The following is a 15,801-nucleotide window of genomic DNA, read 5'->3' on the forward strand; positions in this document are numbered from 1 at the left end:
AAGACAGTGTGATACTCTCTCACTCGCAAGTGGTGACTGGCTCAACACGCTAGATGAGTCTTGCTTGAAGACTACATTGAACTTCTTCAGAGTATCTGTAGATTATCTCGTCATCTTCGTTTACCTGGATATGTTTATTGATGCACTCTGAAATACTGCAAAGGCCTTTTCGATCTTTCGTATAGGACCGAGAAGCACTTTCCGTGGACACCCTTAGAGCAACCCCGTAATGATAGAGAGCATTAGTGCCATTTCTCGCATCAAAGAAGACCTTGAGGAACTCTGGTGGCTCCAGATATCTCTAAATCTCTTCCCACGCTTGCCGATATTTGAAAATGCGGCATTCCCAAGGGTTTGGATGTCGAAAACATGAGAACCCCCACAGCCAGTGTCGTCATTAATTAGGATCGTCAAGTGGGTTACCGTTTCTTTTGACCCGACACGTGGTACCTTTGTGTCGATGTAAAGTGGGAGTTGCTGAGCTCCCAGCCAGGCGTGCTGAACGGCGATCCAGTCCACGAGAGCGATTAGCTTCTGCGGGGTATTGATGGAAAGAGTATCTTCCAACTCGTTCTGTATGCTACTGTGATCGTGGTTTGAGTGATGAGAATCGAAAGGAGAAGTTTGATTTTCCAATCTCCTAAATAACTTGAGATAGAAGAGCCCGGGGACTACTATGGATGTGTCAAGCATCGCACTTCCAAAAGACGACTAGTTGCACTGACAACTTAACGGGTCGTACAAATATGTACTAGTGTCCCTCCCAGAAGGGAGATGATAAAGTTATAATCATTTTGGGATAAACTGCATTGCTACTCATTACAGGCGAAGCCAACAATTCAATTTAGTAAACCCGTGGGACAATGGGCAGAGGTGCCAGCCACATTAAGATCAGCCCCGGCCCACCCATTGACAAATGTGGGTCAAGAAATTCCCCCGAACCCGCGCATCCGCGCAATTTGATTGGCCTGATTAATGATCAGAGACGACTCGGAGTAATTTTAGCAGGCTTCCATGTGTGTATATTCCGCTGCTTAACCCAAAAGAGGGAGAGTAGAATGGCTCTTCGGAAGAACTGCTAAGGCTGAATACAAATCAGGGGTCTTGTGAATCTTGCCCTCCAGATCGGAAGGAATGTATAAATTGTGGGTTGTCTGACTCTGTGAAATACACCCCAGAACCACTGGCAATCCACAACCATGTCGCCCAAAGGTGGTAATGTCAAAGTGCTTATAGCAGGAGGAAGCATCGCGGGGCTATCACTTGCGCTCATGCTTGAGCAGAATGGGATCGATTTCCTAGTGTTGGAAGCCTATCCTAGCATCGCACCACAGGTCGGAGCGAGTATCGGTGTTTTGCCGAATGGACTGCGGATTCTCAATCAGCTGGGCTGCTATGAAGATGTTATTGCTGCGGCTGAGTATCCGGTTGAGAAAGTTGTTTTCAGAGATTCGCGAGGAGAGAGGTTCTGGTCTTTCGACAATTTTGGCGAACAGATAACTGAAAGGTTTGCATGCTGCAGCTATAAGTATCTCCGGGAAGATTAATAGTCCTGACGATTATTTGCAGACACACATACCCTGTTGTCTTTCTTGACCGACGCATGTTGATTCAGATTTTGTACGACAACATTCAGCAAAAGGACAAGATTTTGACATCTGAGAGAGTGGTGTCCGTGACGAACAATCCGGATGAGGCGATCGTTACCACGAAGAGTGGAAAAACCTATACCGGAACATTCCTGGTTGGAGCTGATGGAATTCACTCTGCTGTTCGGCAGCAGATGTGGGAGAATGCGCAGAAGGTTGATCCAACATGGATTGACGCATCCGAGGAAGATGGTATTGTGACCCCGACGAATACCAGTATTGAATGCAAAGCTGACTGAACCAAAGCATTGCCAGCCACATACGCATGCATCTTCGGTATATCCAGGGGAGTGTCCGGTATCGAAAAAGGGACACTCACCTCCGTCTTCAACGAGCACTTTTCTTACCTGGTCCCGAGCGGACCTGGTGACAGAACCTACTGGTTCCTCGTGAGGAACATGGGAAAGGCGCTGCATGGCTCCGAGATCCCACGATTCACCAAAGACGAAGAAGAAAGCCTTGCGAGAGAACACTGGGATGATTGCATCACGCCAAATCTGCGGTTCTCCGAACTCTACAAAAACAAGATCAGCTCTGTATACACTGCGCTGCCGGAGTATGTGTATAAGAGATGGTATTTCCAGAGGGTGATGACTATCGGCGATGCAGCTCATAAGGTACGTCAAATCCATCAAGTACATGTTTTCAGTGGCTGATTATTCGGGATAGTTCGAACCCTTGACGGGACAAGGAGGCAACAATGCAATTGAAACGGCAGCAGCATTGACGAATCATCTCGTCGCTGCATTGGACGCAAGCTCATCGAAGGAGCTATCAGCCGCAGAAATCACCTCAATATTCGAGAAAACCCAACACCAACGTGAGGATCGAACTCGGAGTCTTGTTAAAGCGTCGCATGCCCGACAGCGTCTGGAATGCATGGAGACCCCGCTCCTGAAATTCATTGCCAACTTCATCGTCCCATATGTCCCGAAGAGCATGCTGACCGATCGCTGGGTAGATACATACTCCGCCGCAGTGTCGCTGAACATGCTACCAATCCCGGTGAAGAAGCGAACAATACCGTACTACGACGAGTTGCTGAGGTTCCCGTCATCGCGCAGTCGATTTAGCTCGATTGTGTACATCCTGCTCGCGGCTTTATCGTTCCTTGCATATCAGCTTCTATTCGAGGCAGGGAGAGAGAACGGCACATTTTCTCAAGTTCGAGAGGCGGTCATCAATAGCTCGATCGGCGAGTCAGGTCTGAATTTGAAACCATCTTATACTGGTTTCCTACCTATCGACAGAATTCTTAAGACATTGGTCGCTATTTTCTTGCCCGCTGTCACTAGCTCGAATCCGGAGCAGCCACTTCAGCTAATTTACTTTTTATCTTCGATGCTGCCCTTGATTGCCGTTTTCACAGTTGAGGGATATCGTCGAAAGAATAGGTGGACGGCCATCGCGAGGTATTTGAAAATCCTTGTGATTGATATTGACTTCGCTGACATCTGCATAGTCCCAGCATCTGGGGGATTCTTTACCAACTGCGAGGAATCGGTTGTATCGCACCGATCTACTTTGCTTTTAGCATGTTTACGTCTCGCAAGTCCACGTTCCTTCTGCTCCCGGGCCGGGAAGTCTCTGCGGCTAGATTCATTTTGCCTGCGTTGATAGTCGGTTACATCGTGCCCACCGTTCTGCTCTTCTTTCCCTTCAATAATCCCGAGACGCGCCAGGGTATTATTGCATTTTGGCAGCCTGCACCAGTCTTGGTTTCTTGCTTCACATACGTTTTCGCCGGAATAGAAGAAGCCACCAAGAAAGCGAGCGGATGCAAGAAGTCCACATCGGAGAATAGCATTTCCCATCTGCGCACCATTTACCAGACGACTGGAGTCATCGCTGCATGCGTGCACTTGAGCGTGGTCACTGGATGCCTGATTTCAGGGGACCTTTCCCTGACACGACTTTTCATTCCGAGGGACTCGTTTGGGCAGGTTGGCAGGTTGGTGGACGGTGTCCTTATCTTCTTCCAAAACGACTTTCTCCTTGTGACCGTCGCCAGCTTCCTTTGGAGTCTGGTCAATATTTCAGATCTTTACAGATCGGGGTTGTCAAATGTGAATTGGCGGACTGGGGTCTGCGCGCTGTTCGCTGGGTTCGTGTTCATTGGGCCAGGTGCGACTGTTGCGGCTTTGTGGTTCTTGCGCGAGGAAGCGATCGGTCTCCGACATTGGCATTCAAATCGACAGTGATGCCGGATAGCGCCAGGACTAGAAGAAAGGTGCTGGTATCGGCCGAGGGGGTGGTGGGGGGAGTAGTTTATGTCGTGAATAGTAATCCAATGGTGGATGCTTCGACGGAAGATTTCGTGCCTGAGAAGAACCATAGTTATTTCAGGGAGCCCACTCGACATTGTGAGCGATGAAAGCCTCAACATCGCGACGGCGGAAGGCGGCTGCACATCCGATGCCAATGCAAAGCCGGCTCAGTCCTGGCTTAATGTCAGCATTTTCAGAATCTACCTACCTGCTCAGTAAAACTTACCCTTGATGATGGTATTTTCATCAACGCTCATAGTTGAGCTGAGAGAAGTATCATGGTCAAATGGGGGCAGGAATTGATCACCGATTTCCCGATCTGCTATTGCGAGAGCACGAGATAGTCCCGCAGAAAATTCACTTCTTTGTTCCGGGATGCCGGCTGTGTGCACAATCGCTTGACCTTTGAAACTCGCTAGATCGGAGGACGAGAGCCCGGAAGAAATAGAGCGCGTGTCCGTTGAGAGATTGGAAGGACCGTCGTTCTTCACCTGGATATTCCGGGCCGCGAGATACCCTTCAACATCGTGAACATCGAACCACTCTTCCTCCGAAAAGACCTCCCTGATACCATTTGTAGTCTGAAAAGGCAGCAAATTCTGCAATCCAGAAAATCCGATAGACATTTGCCGCTCACGAGGGAAATGAGTGCCCGCACCGCCGAGGCAGATATAAGGGAATCGAAAATCCTCAATAGGATTGCAAGGCGTAACGGCCAAGACACGCTGGAAGTATGCGATGATCTCCTTCCTCGGTGTATTTCGAAGCATGAGGCCGAATTCATGCCACATCTCGTGATCAGTAACGGCTTCGCATGTCAGAAGGCGATATCCGCTCCTCGCACATGCTCGGAAAAGCTTTTGCGTAAATTGAGTGGTTGTGTATGGTATCGGTCGATCATGGGTGCCGATCGTGAATGTAGATAAGGGCACACAGGCCTCAAAGGTCATCGGACAAGCACCTGGAATAAGTGGGTGGGATGTTTGCAGGAACGATGCCCAGAAAGGAGATTCGGAATTCGTTGAGATAGAGGGTGGCGAGGACGGAATCACCGCCGACCCGAGGGAACTTGAAGGTTGAGCTAGTCGTTGCTGCAAGTTCTCTTGGAAATCCAAACACTGGGTAAAGTGACTAGACTTGGAGCACCCAGGTGTGACACCAACTCGCTTTAGCTGCCGCGCAATTTCGTCCTCGAGCAGTTCGACTGCTCCCGGAAGTCCAGATTGCGGGAGAACTGGGTCTGACCGGACCTTGCGGAAGGTCTGCATGATCTGAGCAAGTTGAGTCAGAGCATACTCTAATTGCGAATTTCTCTCTTTCAAAGAGGTCAGAAGGCCTTGTTGGCGTGACCTGTATGTTCGCTGGGCTTCGCGAATTTGCTGTCGGCGGGCCTGGGAATTTGGTGAGGGTTGGTTGAGTCGAGATAGGGGGCGGTTTCACCTACAGCGTCAACTGTACCGGTAGTGTCCTTGCATGGTCGGCCCCTGTGCCGCCTGGACTGTGCTTGTGCGTCTAATGTAGACATTGCAAGCGATCTTCTATTAGAAGCATGGTAGTGCCCTGGTCGAAGTGTATGGCGGCGACCAGGCGAGAGGCAGGAGCCGAGGTCTTGGCGGTCCTAATAAAGCGACGAGACCAACAAGATATTGCTCCCTACCACACGATGGCACACGTCGCCTAGTAGGCCTGGCTTCTAATTATTGGTTTTCAAAATGAATTAAAGAAGGTATGTGGCAGTTATTTTTAGCATACCAGAAAAGACGGTATATTATTGTAAATCGCTGGCCAGTTCTGACCTCTAGCCTGGAACGCTAAATCTATCTATTGAAGAGGGGAACGCTCGATGGCAGCACGCGCTGAGACGTGCGGGTCGATTCAGCAGAAAAACCACCACAAAACACGCGCGTAGCAATCAGGAAATAGCGAGAATCCCAAATGTAGGGGTCAGGTCGGGGAGGTGTAAGATGGTGTATTCTAGAACTAGCTATCCGGCCACTGTATACTGCCGGCTATGCCACATAGTCTGGATGGCACCCATGTAGTAGGGGGAGGGGGTCTCCCCACTACACTCTATGCGGCTTGTTGTAATCGCGCAGCGGAGTAGACACACTAGACAAAAACAATCAATAGAGCGAGCTCTATAGTGTTGAGCAGGGGTTTTTGTGGCTATCCACCTGACTAAATGGGTGGAAATCAATTGCTCGGCTCATGCTGGAAAGGTATCGCATGTGGTATGCGTGGTTGAACGAAGACACTTTTCGAATACGACGAGCTTTCTCATAGATTCTTTGTTTAATAGGCGTCATCAATAAGTAGTTTCTTATGATTGCCGCGGATATTGCGGGTATTGCGGACAAGGTAGAGTAACTTTCTAGGGAGAGAGCGGGGTGCTTTTGTGTTGACTCATTTTTAGTACCCATCCTCTCTATCTCTCCACAACCTTGCGCGATTGTCATGTACAGGGACCATCTCACCAAGACCACACCGTCGCAACCAACAATAATCTCCAACCAAAAGCATGAAAACGATTGGAATCATCGGCGGCATCGCATGGCCCAGCACGATCACATACTACCAAGACATCAACCGCCTCATTGCAGAGAAGCTAGGACCTCAACACTGCGCTAAGTTGATGCTAGTACAAACCGATTATGACCAAATGAAGAAATACTTTGACGACGATGCATGGGACAAGGTGGCAGAGACCCTCCTCTCACTTGCGCAACAACTGGAGTGCGGGGGAGCCGATTTCATTTTGGTTGCTTGCAACACAGCGCATAAGGCAATCCCAGCGGTTCAAGCTAAGATTAAACTGCCGATCTTGCATATAGTCGATGGTGTATCAGCGGAGATACGACAGAAAGGCTTCAAAAAGGTCGGATTACTTGGGTCTCACGTGACCATGACGGACGGGTTCTTCACCTCACGCCTGGAAAAGAATCAGATTGAGACAATGATCCCCAGCGAGGAAGACCGGAAGACGGTACACAATGCGCTTGTTACGGAATTAGCGATGGGGAAAGTTCTGCCAGAGACGCGGGGGAGGTTTAAAAGTGTGATTCATCGGCTGGTTGAGGAAGGGGCTGAAGCTGTGATTCTGGGTTGTACGGAGTTCGGAATGCTTGTTAGGGTTGGGGATTGTTCAGTTCCTTTAATAGACTCAGCTAAAGTTCATTCGGAGGCTGCGGTGCAGATGGCGCTTTCATAGTTATTAGTCCTTGGCTTCCTGGGTACACCGTGAAAATAATGAGAGGGAGTACAAAATTTTAACTAATACCGTCTAGAGAGCCTTGAAACAAGGGAACGTTTTCTTGGGTTGGGGGGAGGGGAGTGGAGGAAAGCTTGACGTTGGCCACATGGAGTCCCATTTTGGCACTCACAATCTGTAGCATGCTAGTCAGCAAGGCATGAGAGCCGGGAAAGAAACGATGTTGATATTACGGGTTATTGTAGGAAATTGATGACTCGAATTTACCTCATGTTCTGACGTCCTCATGCGGCGTAGCCACTCACATTCACAATGTGACAATCACATGAATCCACTCACCCACAGCATATCGTTTTAAAAAACTTCCATCAGCCCCTGGAGTGTCTCGTCTTCGCCCAGTATCTCCGTCTAGTTGCATTTATGATTCTTCAAATCCAGATAATGCTTGATCACCTTGTCACCGAGAATCGCGCTTAGTCCCTCTTGATCCAATTGCAGACGTCTCAACGATTTATCGACACTTCCGGTAGAGGCTCAAACGGGAACGGATATTCGCGAATGTCATGCTGGGCCAATCGCCCATCGATAGACCAGGCCAAGGACGCAACTCACTCTCAGACAGTCCGAGAAGCCCTGCACACAGCACTACTGCCAAGACTAGTTACATGTTTGCTGTAGCGTCAATGTTTCTGAGTTCCCAATGGCCCGATCTGACTTTGTTAATAGAGGCCAGTCGATGATCGGAACCCCATCCGACAAAGTAATAAGAATACTCGATTCAATATGAGAGCTTCTGTGGTAAGAAGGACGCCCACAAACTCGGCAGGCGTTTAAGTATTCCTGCTAAGAAGTGATCCTCATGTCGGACGGTTGTGCTGTAGAAGAGTTGCATCTGTTGGCTATTCATTGGACGCGGCCCGTAATTGGAGACTAGAGGCGACAGTGTAGCCACGAGACCATGGTTGTTGAATGTGTCTTTGAGAACGCTATGAGTTAACACCGGCTGGTCCACTGCCTGAAGAGGTGACAGCAGCTCCAGGAAAATCTTGTATTGACCGCGTCCTTCGGGGCGAAATCTTCCAACACGCACACCAAGTTTAAATAGTTTTTGCACACTCTCCTCAACATAGGAAAAGCATGGGTCAAGCGTTCCAGCGACAGTAGAATACCCTACTCTCTCGCTGTAGGGCTTTATCAGAGAGCGTCCGTCGTCGGAGTACTTTATTACTTGGGAATTCGACCCAGAAACCAACGAGGAATTGCCACTGCCAGCTTGCGGCAGCATGTCTCATTTGTCTGACAAGGGCCTGACGAGGACAGAGGTCATTATTTGGGGTTTGGCACATAGGCGTCGTACTCGCAATATCACACATCACTGTCATAGGGCTTGGACTGGCGCTCAGAGTAGCGGATGACCAATCTGGAATTAGCCAGTTGACGGAGATTGGATCGGCAGCTGGGTAAAGCGTGTGGTTCATGGCGTAGTGGAATGCCAGCGGGACATGTAATATATTCACCATGTCTTAAGGTGACAAGATATTCTTCCAGGACGTGCACGCTCGCACTAGGAACACCTGAATAGTTGACCCATTGCAGCTGGATGAAGACGATGGAGGGATTCTTCTTGCGGAGGTAGTTGACGACTAGCCACGGATGCGGAAGCGTGGCCGTCGTGACAAGCGAGGAATCGATTAGAGGTTGAAGCATCTTTTCGAAGATAAATGAGGGAGAGAACTGATGAAAAAAGTGAGATAGAAGTAAAAGAACGAAGAAGAACCCGAAGTACTATCTCTTTCAAATAGACTGGCACGTGACACGGTGTTGTTTGCAAGTGTTACGCCACGGCGTTTGATGGAATTTGGATCTTGAAGGCCAAATCTGGTATGAGGCATTATAAGTTTCTACCTTTTTTTATTGATGGTAGAGCCAACCACAAAACGGAACGGGAATTACTAGTAGGAATACAGACAAGGTTCATATCCATAACACCTCCTGAAGCTTCATCGACCGTACTAGATTAGGTAATTGTTCATATGACTCTTCAGTTGACCTTTTGGAAGACTGCTTGGGCGACTTCTTTGATGGCAGGTCAAATACAATTTGCGTGTAGGTGGACTCCGGGTATAAAAGATTGCTCTGTTTCGCTTCATATTTATGCCTCGAAATGAATCCATAATCATGGTTGGAAAATCTAGATGTAGAGAATGCGCTAACAGGAGAAGGAATCTGAAGCCAGTGTACACCGCCTTGCGCAGCGCCATCGCCATATCCATGGATGAGGCTCACTTCTTCCCAAAGTGACCGGGATGCCTCAGGCATAAAGTGAATGCTTCGAACCACATCCTCTCCTTCCTCGATCTCTTTTCCATGACACCGCAGACCCGAGACACCAGACCCTGCAACGACATCACTGCTGTTCTTTTCACTACTACCTGACCCGGGAGACCTGCGACTACACACCGACACGATGACCGACAAACCGTCGCTGATGGTCCGCGAATTCCTCGTCGATGACTCGAAAAACACGACAAAGCGGTACCAAACATCATTTGAAAGGTCTGTCGAAGAAAGCTGGCCCGAAGAAGCCTTCCAAAGACACTACTGCTTCTTCTACGGCACATTGATGGATCCAGATATACTCTCTCGAGTCTTGAAGTCGTCAAAGAAACCGCCCATCATGCATCGCGCTCGAGTCATGGGCTACCAGGTCAAGCTTTGGGGTCTCTACCCCGCGCTTCTTGATGGAGAGTCACTGAACCCGGTCGACGGGATGGCATACGAACTCCGGTCACAGACTCAACTTGATCGGCTCGCGACTTACGAGACGGAGCAGTATCGGCTGCAAGCTTGCCTGATTGACCTTCTGAGCGACGATGGTGTTGGGAAGACTATCGAGGGTGTCACTTTCGTGTGGAATGGAGAGCAGGATGAGTTGAAAGAAGGCACGTTTAATCTGAAACAGTGGAAGAAAGAAGAACAGTTGCGTGCTCTTGATTGAGACTAGAAAGGCGGGACACTCGACATTTACTACAGGTCGAATGCTTTGAACAACGGGTTCAGCTACAATCTGTTAAGCAGGAAGCTCAATTATTTCGAAATAAGGTCAAACCCTTATCTGCAGAATTCAAGGACCTCATATCCACTTCTAATACCAGTTCTTCATTAAATAGTATACGTTCTGTCTCTCGCTGGCTCTCAATGTAAATAATGTTAATCAGGCAGCCCATGATTCTTGCTGTTAGCAAAAGCACCAGCAAAGAAATCGATAAATCTGCCCTGGAAGATGAACGCAAAGAGAAAATTTCGAAATCTATTCTCACTTCCGTCAACAAGATCTTGTTTGATTGGGAATTACGCTGCTCAGCAATTGCGAGGGACGAGATGATCTCGGACGTCACAACCAAATCCAATAGCACGAGTACTTGATGTAGCACCATCGCAAGTAACGACAAGATCGTACTTTGATGTCTAATAGCCGTTCGCGAATTCGACCGTCCCAGGCCCATCACCCTGTCCATTGTTCTGCATAGAAGCAACCTGTTCCCCAAACACAGATTTAACATTCTCATTCCGCTCCGTCGACCCAAACAAAGTCCTTGACGGATATCCACGAGTTATCTCATATTCCGACACCAAGGACTGTTGACCAGAATCTCCGGTCGTCGTGATAGTGCCATATGGTCGACCATCAGCGCGAACAAAGCTGATTCCCTTGAGAGCAGCCTTCTTCGCTCGGACTGCCCCCTTCATCCCTGAAATCTTGCGCATGACTTGGACTCCGACGGTACGAATGTCAACACTTTGTCCGTTTGGTCGGAGTTGAGGGAAGCGTTCGATGATGGTGACTTGTGCTCCTGTTTTGGCGAACCAGTAGGCGGCTGTGGGGCCGGCGATGGAGGCTCCAACAATGAGGACTTTCAGTCGGGACGTTTTGAGAGGAAATCAGGGAAGAAAGAAATTATTTTCACAGTTGCACTGCAATCCTGCCCTGAAATTGAGTGATCCAGTGTCATTTTGTAAGACCTGAACTCGCTCAAGGAAGCTCGGGAGTGTCGATGCCCGAGCATATGCGTATTGTGATTGGCCAGAAGAGCTGCTATTTTCGGGCTCGGGCATCCGAGATGCAGACCAATCAGCGGCAATATTTACACGGGCGATGCCCCTCCTCGACGCGCCTTCCACTTATAGAACCAGGCTACTATAAGACCTCTTCTTCCACCCAGATTAATCTTGTCTTTTGCAACTACCGCGTACCAAACCAACCACACTTATCGATCACCCATTCACTTTCGTTTCTGTATCGTTTCTACGTCCTAGTCCCGGAGATGGTGCGGCCAAAGTCTTCGGTGCCCCAGAAGGCAGCATGCAGTGCTCCAGCTCCTGCTTCCACTGAGCCTCCTGCTCCCACTCTACCTCCTGCTCCCGCTCTACCTCCTGCTCCCACTCTACCTCCTGCTCCTACTCTACCTCCTCCTACTCTACCTCCTGCTCCTACTCTACCTCCTCCTACTCTACCTCCTGCTCCTACTCTACCTCCTCCTACTCTACCTCCTCCTACTCTACCTCCTGCTTCCACTCTACCTCCTGCTTCCGCTCTACCTCCTGCTCCTACTCTACCTCCTGCTCCCACTCTACCTCCTGCTTCCACTCTACCTCATAAAGCTCACCTCCCTATTCCCATTCTTTCTCCTGCGTCTGCTCTTGGGCCGAATACCGGTCCCCATGCCGCGCCCTCGAATCAGCCTGAACATCCAGACACACCGCCTTACATCATGTTAGCCTGCCAAGCGTGCTTGAAGGCCAAAGTACTGTGCAACAGACAATATCCGAGATGCAATAATTGTCAAAAGAAAGAAGGTGAGTGCGTTTACCCGGTGCCTGCGTCATCAGAAAGAAGGTACCTGGATGACAACGAACGTGCAAGGCTCGATCGATATGAAAATTTCATTCGCCAATATCAACTTTTGCATTCAAAAGGTACGAAACGACCATACGCCATGGAAAAAACACAGAAAGAATCAAATCGACTGCTGGGGAATGGCCCACAGAGTGCAAAGTCCGGGGCTCTGGTGACAACTCAAGGTATGTCTAGTTATGTTGGCAGCAATGTCCGGCGCAACTTGGGCAACGAAGGGCTCCAGGCCGTGCGTGGCGGTGAGCAATCTCCAGTTACCACAAGCAGTGCTTTCCTTGTCCCCCCAGAACCTTTGACAACAGCTTTCATGGGTGTTCTACCGCTGAGTAGGCCCCAGCCTCATCCGGACAGTGCAACGGCAATCGATCTATGGAACATTTATGTCAGAAATGTGGAACCGCTCTGCAAGATTCTTCATATCCCATCAACAGAGGCGATGGTTCGCAGGGTCGCATATCACCACCAAGACGCCTCAAGGGTTGAAGAATGCCTAGTGTTTGCCATTTATCATTTCGCGATCCACTCAATGACTGACAAGGATTGTATTCAAAAATACCAGGAATCACGGGCCCAGCTGCTCCATCGGTTCAACTACGCAATACGCCAGGCGCTCGTGGACGCGTCTTTTCTCAAAACTGTTGACCTGGGGGTTCTCCAGGCCTTTGTGCTCTTTCTAACATCCTGCCGCTTCCACTACGACCCGCAGACCTACTGGATCTTGACAGGAGTCGCAGTAAACATGGCATATCGCATTGGTCTTCACCGCGACAGCAAAGCTCTTGGACTTCCACCATTCGAGGTTGAGATGAGGCGAAGATTGCTTTGCCAACTTATTGCACTTGATGGAACCACTAGCCAACTTGCGGGACACGGAAAGTCTCAACTTCTTGCACCTGGTGGAACCACTAGCCAACTTGCGAGAATGGGAAAGACCACCATGCGGGATACTCAACTGCCACTCAACATCGATGACAGCCAGATCTGGCCCGGGATGACAGAAACCCCTAAAAGTCAGAACGGCGCGACTGACATGATATTTTGTCTTTCACGTGCTTGTGTCGGAAAGCACTTCGCCCAAGTTCTAGAGCCAGGGGTAAATCCAGGGCCATGGCGATTCGATACTTACGATCAAGCCAAGAGAGCCATAAAGGAGGCCGAAAACGAGGTCGAGCAGAAATTCCTTCGCTATTGCGATGTCGTGAACCCGCTCCACTTTTTGACCATGAGCTTGGCCAGAGCTGGAATTACGGCCATGCGTATTCGGGTTCTAGCGCATAAGGCTTCAAAAGATCTCATTTCTGATGATGAACGACGTGAGATGATCCGCCTGGCACAGAAATTCTTGGATACTGACTCAGCTGCTCACTCGCACACTGGTCTTCACCGATTCGAATGGCATACCAAGTCGTTCTTTGTGTGGGGGACGTGGGATGCTCTGGTTGTAATTCTGAATAGTCTGTGGAGGTGGCTTGATGTGATTTCCCCTTCTGAAGCTAACGCATCTTGGGACCGTGTCGCGCAAGTCTATGAAAACCACAGTGAAATTCTGTCCTCCCAGCAACCGCTCTATGTCGCGTTTGGACGATTTGCTCTCAAGGCGTGGGATATGCGCAAGCCTGATGGCTCTACAGCTGAGCCAGAGTTTATCCAGAACCTGCGTTCCCTTCTGGGGAAGAAGTCGTCCCCTTCAAATGAGAAGCAGAAAGGTAAAGAAGTTTTCCCACCACGAGATGATGGACATCCCATAACGACATCTGCACCCGACAATACCAACCAGACCATGAAAACTGGCTTGCAGATGAACCTTGATTTCAAGAATGAACTAGCCTGGGGTGAGATTAACTGGATTTTCTGGGATCAGTTGATCGAGGCCCACCGGGCTTAAAACTGATGCTTGAGAATGAATGTGCGAAAGCACTAACGAGACCAGGTCAGTTATCCCCCTCCCATCTCACACATGAACTGTATTCTTACGAGATATGCGGAATGTTTCAGTCTTCCTCGCGTCAGGCAAATTAATCATGTATTGAATGAAGCTACTGTTCAAATATGATCACAATGTTGAAGTAAATATACTATTCCCATGTCCCAGTAACCGTTGCAGTCACCCCAGAGCATGCACTCAGAACAGTATAGCTCCGGTTGGGATCACTTTCCCAGACAATGCTGCCACCTGTCTCCTTCTTGATGAACTTGTACTCAGAGCTTGTGCCGACAGGCAGAATGATCGTCGCCATCCACAACGAATTCGAGGTGGTATGTGAGCTGGCCGACAATTCGATGGCCGACGATGTATCCCACGAGCCCAGCTGGCTGATCGATCCAGTATTCAAGACGAAGACGAACCAGATCCAGCAATAGCAATATCCGCACAATGAAGATATACCTGCGCCGTCTGGAACGAATTCCACCGAAACCGAAGCAACGTATGCTCAGACTCGTAATTCGGAATATTGATCTTCTTCGTAACAGTATACCCACCCGCAATTGTAGTCGTACAAGACCCAAGCGCGGCGCCATCAACCCCCTGGCACGCGCGATTCGAATCCGCAGAAAACGCATTACACGTAAACCAGTCATTACGATAGCAAGCTTCACCAGAAGCACAGTCGGGGTTATACCCGCACGTCTGCCCATCGACATCCGTGCACTTGAGCTCACCATCGAGGAAGCAGTCTTCAGCAGCCTGTTTTTCCTCTGTCGTGGGCAGGTACCCCGGTGTTAGGAATAGGTCGACGAGGGTTTGATTCTGACAGATTCCGTACGTGAACATCCCGCCATGGTCGCCATTGTTGTCGACGCACCATTGCACTTCGACGATGTCTCCGGCCGTGTAGCTCGCGACGACGGAGTTGCCCCAGTAGTCGCCCGGTTGGTTGTAGTCCACACTAACGCGGGCGTTGTAGCCGCAGGGTCCGCTGCGGCCTACTTGGGCTTCTTCTAGGTCTGGCCAGGCGGTCACTGGTTCGAGGATGGAGCATTCCGGGCAGGTGTCGATTCCGGCCTGTGATGGTTAGTATGTTTTTGAGGTTAGATATCAGAATATCCTGTGGAGGATGGGAGATGGTACCTCAAAGCCGAGACGGGTGCGGCTGGACGGGATTGTCAGATATCCGTGCGCTTCTGCCCAGGTCACAAGACCACCCATCAATGTAAGAGCTGCGAGCTTCATGGTTCTTTAATCTCGAGTTGTGATTCAATTATCAAGACCAGTTTCACCAGTGGAATCTGTCAGATATCTTGAAGTGCATGAATGTTCTCTTTATATGCTGTCTTGAGACCGGCAGTTGACGATACTACGCCTGAAGAAAAACGGAGGTATACTAGACGACCACACTAGTGTAGTCTCCCAAGACCTTGGCATTTCTTGGTGACAGGGTTAAGAGCAACCGAGTCGCCCTTGATGCATCGTCTACCCGACAAATTTCCGGCAGGTGTGCATGATCAGGTTTGAGATTCACATTGCAGTCCGAAGTCCGCGAATTGATAGGTTCGTTTAGTTGACTAGTCTGGTCCAGGAACACCCTGAAGAAAAGCCTCGGCGGGATAAATTAGACTTGTGAATAAATTGTAAGCGAGGGCTGGCTTGGCAGTCCGAGGAATCACCGGTGCCCCGCTTCCCCGGATTATCCGGACCTCTAAGCAATGTTGTGAAAATACCCATGGGAGTAATATGCCATCGTCTGATGATTGATAAAGTGAAATGCATCAATGAGGCCTGAAATTTGATATACCTCAATGGATCCCAAGAGCTACAATTAC

General features: G+C 49.4%; 8 protein-coding genes across 8 annotated transcripts; 4 read left to right on the forward strand and 4 right to left on the reverse strand.

Annotated features, from left to right (window-relative positions):
* Positions 1-1,199: 1,199 nt before the first annotated feature.
* N7532_000289 (FAD-dependent oxidoreductase) lies at positions 1,200-3,850 on the forward strand (the record flags this gene model as incomplete). The annotated part of the gene is made up of 5 exons (XM_056612793.1): positions 1,200-1,507; positions 1,570-1,841; positions 1,896-2,266; positions 2,319-3,061; positions 3,112-3,850. 5 exons carry the CDS (start codon positions 1,200-1,202, stop codon positions 3,848-3,850), a joined length of 2,433 nt encoding a protein of 810 aa, XP_056480017.1.
* Positions 3,851-3,991: 141 nt separating this feature from the next.
* N7532_000290 (bZIP transcription factor) lies at positions 3,992-5,441 on the reverse strand (the record flags this gene model as incomplete). The annotated part of the gene is made up of 3 exons (XM_056612794.1): positions 3,992-4,089; positions 4,143-5,307; positions 5,361-5,441. The coding sequence occupies 3 exons, from the start codon at positions 5,439-5,441 to the stop codon at positions 3,992-3,994; spliced, it is 1,344 nt and encodes a 447-aa protein (XP_056480018.1).
* Positions 5,442-6,434: 993 nt separating this feature from the next.
* N7532_000291 (aspartate/glutamate racemase family protein) lies at positions 6,435-7,124 on the forward strand (the record flags this gene model as incomplete). Its single annotated transcript, XM_056612795.1, has 1 exon — positions 6,435-7,124. One exon carries the CDS (start codon positions 6,435-6,437, stop codon positions 7,122-7,124), a length of 690 nt encoding a protein of 229 aa, XP_056480019.1.
* Positions 7,125-8,489: 1,365 nt separating this feature from the next.
* N7532_000292 (uncharacterized protein) lies at positions 8,490-8,831 on the reverse strand (the record flags this gene model as incomplete). The annotated part of the gene is made up of 1 exon (XM_056612796.1): positions 8,490-8,831. One exon carries the CDS (start codon positions 8,829-8,831, stop codon positions 8,490-8,492), a length of 342 nt encoding a protein of 113 aa, XP_056480020.1.
* Positions 8,832-9,591: 760 nt separating this feature from the next.
* N7532_000293 (gamma-glutamylcyclotransferase family protein) lies at positions 9,592-10,122 on the forward strand (the record flags this gene model as incomplete). The annotated part of the gene is made up of 1 exon (XM_056612797.1): positions 9,592-10,122. The coding sequence occupies one exon, from the start codon at positions 9,592-9,594 to the stop codon at positions 10,120-10,122; it is 531 nt and encodes a 176-aa protein (XP_056480021.1).
* Positions 10,123-10,592: 470 nt separating this feature from the next.
* Positions 10,593-10,892, reverse strand: N7532_000294 (uncharacterized protein; the record flags this gene model as incomplete). The annotated part of the gene is made up of 1 exon (XM_056612798.1): positions 10,593-10,892. One exon carries the CDS (start codon positions 10,890-10,892, stop codon positions 10,593-10,595), a length of 300 nt encoding a protein of 99 aa, XP_056480022.1.
* A 557-nt stretch (positions 10,893-11,449) lies between these two features.
* Positions 11,450-13,924, forward strand: N7532_000295 (putative C6 transcription factor; the record flags this gene model as incomplete). The annotated part of the gene is made up of 1 exon (XM_056612799.1): positions 11,450-13,924. The coding sequence occupies one exon, from the start codon at positions 11,450-11,452 to the stop codon at positions 13,922-13,924; it is 2,475 nt and encodes an 824-aa protein (XP_056480023.1).
* A 444-nt stretch (positions 13,925-14,368) lies between these two features.
* N7532_000296 (uncharacterized protein) lies at positions 14,369-15,211 on the reverse strand (the record flags this gene model as incomplete). The annotated part of the gene is made up of 2 exons (XM_056612800.1): positions 14,369-15,043; positions 15,110-15,211. 2 exons carry the CDS (start codon positions 15,209-15,211, stop codon positions 14,369-14,371), a joined length of 777 nt encoding a protein of 258 aa, XP_056480024.1.
* Positions 15,212-15,801: the final 590 nt, after the last annotated feature.

Source organism: Penicillium argentinense (assembly GCF_028826775.1).
Source record: "Penicillium argentinense strain IBT 30761 chromosome Unknown utg000001l_segment0_segment0, whole genome shotgun sequence".
NCBI classification, from domain to species: Eukaryota; Fungi; Ascomycota; class Eurotiomycetes; order Eurotiales; family Aspergillaceae; genus Penicillium; species Penicillium argentinense.